This window comes from Leptonychotes weddellii, unplaced genomic scaffold (genome assembly GCF_054177405.1).
Source record: "Leptonychotes weddellii isolate Sample4059 unplaced genomic scaffold, ASM5417740v2 HiC_scaffold_8792, whole genome shotgun sequence".
NCBI classification, from domain to species: Eukaryota; Metazoa; Chordata; class Mammalia; order Carnivora; family Phocidae; genus Leptonychotes; species Leptonychotes weddellii.
The window spans coordinates 1-7,449 of NW_028059134.1; the positions used below are offsets into that span (position 1 = coordinate 1).

Genomic DNA, 7,449 nt, shown 5'->3' on the forward strand with positions numbered 1-7,449 from the left:
CTCTTGTTTTCCCAGCCTGTCTTCTGTGGGAGGGGCCTGCCATGCTGTTACTCAGGCAATCCTGTTTGGGCGGAGTTGCCCTGCGCCCCTGTGGCGGGTAATGGGCTCAGCGGGAATCAGTTTTGGGGGCTTTTGTTCTCTGGCGGCTTTCCCTGGCGGCTTTCCACGTCTCTTCCGTGAGTCAGGGCAGAAGAGACCGTTTCCAACCCTCTGCCTCAGAGCAGAGAGACCTCAGTCTGTTCTTCAGTGGGCTCTCCAGGCCACACCGTCTCCGTTTCTGTCCGTGCTGCTATAAACTGCAGCGTCCTGGGTTGTGCACCCCTCCAAAGCGCTCCCAGTCCTGCCTCCAGGTCGGGGCACCTCTCTGCCGTTTGTGCTTCTAAAACCGCCAGCCGCTCCCAGTTCACGCGCATGACCCTGCCGCTCTGGGTTTCCAACCCAGGGGCTGCAGTTCGGAGGCGTGACCCCACCGCTCTGGGTTCCCGCCCCGGGGGCTGCCCTAAAGTCCTTTCCCCGCCGCTACCGGTCTGTGAGTCTGTGCCCATCCACAGTGCACGAGGCTGTCGCTCACCAGCGGTGTAGGATCCCCACGTCCAGGCACCCTCCCGCTGCCATTTATCCTCTGATATCTGCCCATGGAATCACGGCTCCCTGCTTTGTACCTCGAAACCAGCCACCTGCGATATTCTATTTGTAGAGATCCAGATCTTCTTACATCTCAGGCTGGTTTTGTGGGTGCTCAGAGTGGTCTGGTAGATATCCAGCTCAATTCCGGGGACCAGTTGAAATAGGGTCCCCTACTCCTCCGCCATCTTTCCTCTCCCCCTGTGACATCTCTTTTAAACAGACATGAAGCATTATTTTTTCTCCCTTTCTTTGCCAGGGCAATCCTGAAAGTGTGCCCGTGGAAGGAGATCATGGTCATCTCCTAGGTCCTTGCCCTAAGCGGAGTGGAGGGTCCTTCTCAAACACTCTTCCATGCAGGGCCATAACTAAGACAGGCAGAGAGGCTCCGCCCCGGCTCCTCAGACGTCTATCTCTTGAAATCTGATCAAAGAAAGCAAAGGCTGAACTCCAATGCAGAGCTTTGGTTTCCAGCCCAGAGGCCCTTCTCTGACAACCTTACTCTAAAATAGTAACAGGCACACAGGATTTGGTGTCAGAAGACCCATGTGTCAGATCTAAAGTTTGAATAGGAGAGAGATTTAGGTGAAAGGGCATAAGTAAACTATGGCAGAGGTGGTTAAAAAAGATGATGTATAAAAAAAAATCTTTTAACTCATGATAATAGTATCATTATTGCTCTCGTTATAACAACTTCTTAAAATAACATACCCATGAAACAAGCTGTAGATGCATTATTTAATGTATTTAACTTGGGCCTTCTACACCATGCAAATAAAGAGGATATTAGTTGCCATCATCCACAGTCAGTACTTCTCTTTTTAGTTCTCCATAACCCTCCTGTTGCCTTGGATCGCAACATCACATTTATGTAGAAAAATGAACCCCAAATTTCCCATCACAGCCTAAAGATGTCTAAAACCACAACTCCCTTCCATATTATAGGTTCCCCTTGTCTTTAAAGTTTTGCCATATAATGTGAGCCACAACATTGCAATCCTTTGTCATAATTTCAAAGATTTAATGATGCCAGTCTACCCCATCTGCTCAAAGAAATTTATCATTCATGATGCCAGTCTACCCCATCTGCTCAAAGAAACTTATCATCCTGAATTCCTCCTACCTCATAATGTCTCTCAGGAGCAAGTTGACTTCCACTGAGAATGATCTGTGGGAAAACATAATGTGTTGCAAATGTGCCACTAAGGGAAAATTCTTCAAACCTGGTAAAAGCTGACCCCACAGGCTCCCCACAAGTTCTCAGGTCAGTGGTTTGACACTTCAGTAATGTGCATATCTATGGAGGCAAAGGAGAGACAGAGGTGGTCAGAAATCTTGGAAATATTTTCTCCACAAGAGACACAATCTCAAGGAATAGAGGAAAATTTGTTAGGTTGCATCTGTCAGGGAGAAAGAATTTCCTGTCCCCTTCATGGTCCTTCTATCCAGACTAAGAACTGACTTGACATGAGACAGATTAACAGGAGAAAGTCAAATTTAATTTTGTGCTTATGGGGAATCCACACAGACACGGAAATTCCAAAGGCAGTCAGGCCAAATGAGGTACATATGTCATTCTGAAGTAAGGAGAAAGGCTTAGGGGTCTGGGACTTGAAAGAGAAAGAATGCGATTCACAGGAAGATGGAAAAGAATAAAACATTTGGTAAACAAATGTTTGCTGAGCCACTCAGAAACAAAAGGACATAGACAACTTTGTTCAAATAGGCCTTGCGGGGTTCCTCCCTGTCTGCCACTCCCACTTCATGTCATGACATAGTTATCTATGGTGATATATCTCCTTCTGGAGCAGATCCTCTATCTCAATTCTTTTTAGGCAGTTGTGTGGGAAGTAAGGAGGTTTTTCTGAATTTGCTGGCTTTTGATTGCTTTTTATCTCACAATAATCTTCATGCCAAAGTGGCTCATCTTGGGGTGGCCTGCCTTTGTTCCCTACACCACTGAAGCAGAGTCTTTTCAAACTACAGGTCATTAGTGAATCCTAAAATCAATTCAAGGGTCAAGATTAAGTCTTTTTTTTTTTTTTTAATAAAGTGAAAAGCAATAAACTAGGTTTTAAAAGTCAGAGTACCATTGCTCATAATTAGAGCTATTTCTTTTTTTTATTTTATTACTTTTTAAAGACTTTATTTATTTATGCCAGAGAGAGAGAGCACAAAGCAGGGGGAGCAGCAGACAGAGGGAGAAGCAGACTCTCCACTGAGCAGGGAGCCCGATGCGGGGCTCCATCCCAGGACCCTGGGATCATGACCTGAGCAGATGCTTAACCGACTGAGCCACCCGGGCATCCCTAGAGTTATTTCTGATGAAGGATAGTTGGAAGGCAGGCAGGCAGGGAGAAGGGCCCCGCCCTAAGAGGAAACCACACTTAAGAGGATTTTACACTGGAAGGAGCCCTCCACCCTTTCTCATGTGACAAAAACCTGATTGCATGACAGGTGCAGGGAGGGTTAATCAGATTAAAACAGCCCACATCCTATAAAATCCTATAAAAACAATCCTATAAAAACGCCTAGACTTAGAAACACCGGTGGCAACCCTTTCGGGTCCCCTCCCTCCTCTGGAGCTTTGTACTATCACTTTGCTATCCCTCAATAAACCTTCCTTTGCTGCCCATCACTCTGTCTGGTCTACCTCTTCTTCATTCTTCAAAGCAGCATGACCAAGAACCCCGGGCACCGATGGAAAAAAATCCTGTAACATTTCTAATTCTAATTTGAATTGATTAACAAAATATTTGTTTAAAGCAAATCTATTATAATTCAGTCACACATCTTGACTGCACTGCATCGTGATGGGAAATGATGTTCTTATTCTGGATGCCAGTTGAAGGCAGTCTGGAACACACAGCTCTAAAGCCACCTGACACAAAACGAGAATGCAAGGAAGTTGCAGCTTTTTAAACTTGAATCTGGCTGGCCGAGAACGAATCAATCTGCTTTATGTTTTACTTTGCCGCCAGGAGAAGTAATTCTGTTCTTGCTAAAACTAAACAAATAAAGCATTCTGTGGGGGAAACTTTAGTAATCAATGTTAGCACTATACCAATTAATTGAATCCAGCACAATTTTTAAAGAAATGCAGTGATGGTCTAGTAAAATTAAAAAAAAAAAAAAACTAATAAAAAAATCCATTCTAACACATGGAAGCAATTTTTACCTGTAAGTAATATTGACCTTCTACTGTGTGCAGTCCATCAAAACCACCTAGTGCATACATCTCATCTGTTTGCTTCTCAGCCATCTTGTAAGTTAAGTGACAACACAGGTCTTCCTGGCAAACTGTGTAATTTCCCGTGTTTCTCTTAAGCTCAATGAAGGTGAGCTCATCAAAATAAATCATTCCCAGAAAATTTGACTGCTCAGACAAGAATGGCTTGATGCTTCTGGCATAAGCACTCCAGTCAACAGCTACAGGGTAGCTGGGTTCACTACGGGGCCGGGACTTCAATTCTGAGAGCATCAGTTGGCCACTCTGTTTCCATGTCATAGTGATACCCTTGGACAGCTTCCGGTGTGTAGAATCCACTCCCTACAGAAGTGGACACAAAGTCACACAAATATTGGTTCCAAATTTTGCATGGTCTCAAACCAACGGAATCATTCCCATGAGAAACTAGATACAACTTTATCAAAGCATAAGCACTTTCAGGATAATCAAGGAGATAGCTTGTTGCACTGACATAGTTCCAATCTGACTCCGTGTCCTCCATAATTATCTGAAATTATCAATTGACTTGGGCGGCTTCTCTTTTTTATGTAAACTACCCCCTTTTAAGCCAACTTAACACCAACTAGAAAATTCCCTTATCTAATTTATTTGTGTTTAAGTTTCTTCATCTGGATCAATGAATAACCAAGCAGTTAAGAAGGGAGCCTGCATTACCTTGAACATGGATGCTACGAAGGATAAATTCTAAAGACCTGCTTAAGTTTAAATTGATTTTATCACCTCAACAAGATTTATTTCAATACGACTAATGGATGCTGGCTGAAAAGTTCTTTAGAGCTGGCCTTGGTTTTTTTGTGTTGTTTTGTTTTGTTTTGTTTATGTGACTTGACTTCCCTTTAACTCCAATTTTCCCTCATATGAAATTGAGATAATAATGTTTACCTCCTTCTGTACTCATAGGGATAATGTTCCTTAAATAATGTTGGTACAGAAAGCCACGCTATCATTAATTTTGTGACATTAGAGTTAATAAAAGAATTATTAAAGAAAAATGTGGCTTGAAAATCAATGAAGACTTCCTGAGACTGTCATGGCCAGTTGGTGCAGGACAGGTGTGAATTACCTGTCATGTGCATGCCAGTGTTGTGGGTATTCGCAGCAAGCAGGTTGACTCTCATGGCTCTGGCCCATGCGGAGTGGAAGGGAACAGCCGAGAGAAGGGGCAGTGTGTTATACCACGCCACGGGGTAGAGAACGCTGTCAACATGAAGATCATCCACCACCACGATGGCCGGGTCATGAGAAAAAATGTCAAAGCAAGTGAAAATGCCAAACTTCCCAAAGGGAGTGTCAAAAGTCACAAATTCTGGATCCTTGGGGAAATCAAATTGAATTTCGGGTGCAAAAAGATTGTACTGTCAACAAAAAGCAAAGAAGGGGAAAATAAGCAAGAAAACTGCCAAATAGAGGTGCTCCATATCCATAAAATTTTTCCCCTCCATGCTGATGTGCATATTTAAAACAATTACACATAAATTTGTATAAATCACACCCACTATGAGTTTAATTACCATGACGTTAATCAAAAAACTTCAGTTTTCCGCAACTAACGAATGAAATCATATCTACAAATGATATTCAGAAAGTGCATATTTCTGTCTTAACATCACAGGTTGAAATTTTGAACCTTATAAATTTCAGGCTTTTTATCACTTTTGTTCTTTAAATACCAACAGCACTGCCAGTGTGACGTCTAACACGTTAATAAAATTAACTTTGCCATATCTCCCTACAATACTGGTGGGTTTATATAACTGAAGTACATTTAAAGTGAATTTTGACAATGTAATAGCTAAGCCTTATTAATCAGTAAGCCATTCATGATTTTTCCAGCTTGATTATTCTCCCAAACTCCACTTTGCCTGGGTTCAGGAGTACTTGCTCAGGTTTAGATTAGGCTCGGTGTGTACATATATGTGTTCTGGACATACTCCCTCCCCTTCAGTGAGGATCACTGACTCCTCCCCCCTCCACTCAGGTGGTAGCTTATCCTTCCTCCTGCAGTAATCAGCTTAAGGAAGGCATGCAGCCTAACTGGAGTCAAAGCATGATGAGGCTTTTGCAGGTGTTCTAGGAGTAAGACATACACTCTTCCTCTGGATTTTGCTGCTACAGAACGCTATAGGATGTAAGGTTTGTGTTGGGCACTATGTGGCCTCTAAAAGGACAGCCTGAGTAAAAGCTGGAGCAAGGGCTAAGAGAGCTAGAAGAATGGCTGACATCTTTAAAGCCTCTAAGGGATAGACCACATCTGAAACTATTTCCTATGATTTATAGTTTTTCAGATACATAAGGAAATTCCATGGGGTGTTTTCAAGTAAATTTCATGTGGGGTTTTCTATTGTTGCAATCAAAACTGTCCTAATGGGGGTACCTGGCTGGCTCAGTTGGTAGAGCATACGGCTCTTGATCTCTGCATCATGAGGTCAAGCCCCACGCTGGGCATAGAGCTTACTTGAATTAAAAAAGAAAAGAAAAGAAAAAACAAGTCCTAACGGAATGAATGACTGACTAAAGCTTCGTATAAAATGTTAACGAATTGAGCCAGAAAACTAACCCTGGTATTAAATCATGGATGAAACAGCATGTCACCCTCTTTCTCAGAGACTATTAAAATCCTTGTGAGACTATTATCCCATTGTTTCAATATTCTGCCATATTCTATTTTATGATTAATTCAAACTCAGGACCCTTATATGAGACCAAAGTAAATGAAAGCCCCTGTTCAACTAAAACATAATAATTAAGAAATGCATTCATTGCGATTGTCTCACCCACATTCAACAGATGAGTCTACACCCATACCACAGACAAACAAAAGAAATTCTCACCTTATGATAGCGTGCCACCACTTTTCCCTGAGAATCAAACACCACATCGGTGTTGTACTGGTAACGACCATCGGGGGGACACTGAGGGTCACTGGCATTGCATGACTTCTTGTCCCCAATATTTGCCACAATGGAGATAGAATTGTCCTTGGTCAGGCAGCTGAAGCTTTCTTGCACGGGGGTGTAGCCAAACCTAATTTAATAGATATTGCCTTAAACTTACTATATTTCAGTGATGCCTAATCTTCCAAAATGATACTTAATTTGCCCGTTAGTTAGAACACAAGCTCTAGGTTAAGAATCAAATCAGAGAAGACCTAAAATTTCACAAGCAATATAATCTTCATCTTTATGAAAACTAATCTTTTATTTTGTTTATTTTTTATTGAAGTATAATTGACACACAATATTACAGCAGTTTTAGGTGTAAAAAAATAACATAATGATTGGACTCTATACATTATGCTGTGCTCACCACAAGGGCAGTTACATCTGTCACCATACAACTCTATCACAATACCATTAACTATATTCCTTATGCTGTGCCTTTTATTCCATGACTTATTCATTCCATAACTGGAAGGCTGTACCTCCCGCTCTCCTTCACCCAATTTGCCCAGCCCCCCAACTCCCCTGAAAGCTAATCTATTTTAATGTGCCAGACTCTCAACTGCAGTGTGAGACTGAAGCACAGAAAAGAAGGTGGAGGAAGAGGAGAAAGAAGAGAAGCAAAGCTTTCTCTCA

The 7,449-nt window shown here is 42.2% G+C and overlaps 1 protein-coding gene across 1 annotated transcript; it reads right to left on the reverse strand.

Moving 5' to 3' along the window:
* Positions 1-1,423: 1,423 nt before the first annotated feature.
* Positions 1,424-6,898, reverse strand: LOC115943257 (vascular non-inflammatory molecule 3-like; the record flags this gene model as incomplete). Its single annotated transcript, XM_081811606.1, is given in 5 exon segments — positions 1,424-1,921; positions 3,803-4,115; positions 4,117-4,174; positions 4,938-5,229; positions 6,706-6,898. Coding segments are annotated over 5 exon segments (1,063 nt in total), but the record flags the coding sequence as incomplete, so codon positions are not given.
* Positions 6,899-7,449: the final 551 nt, after the last annotated feature.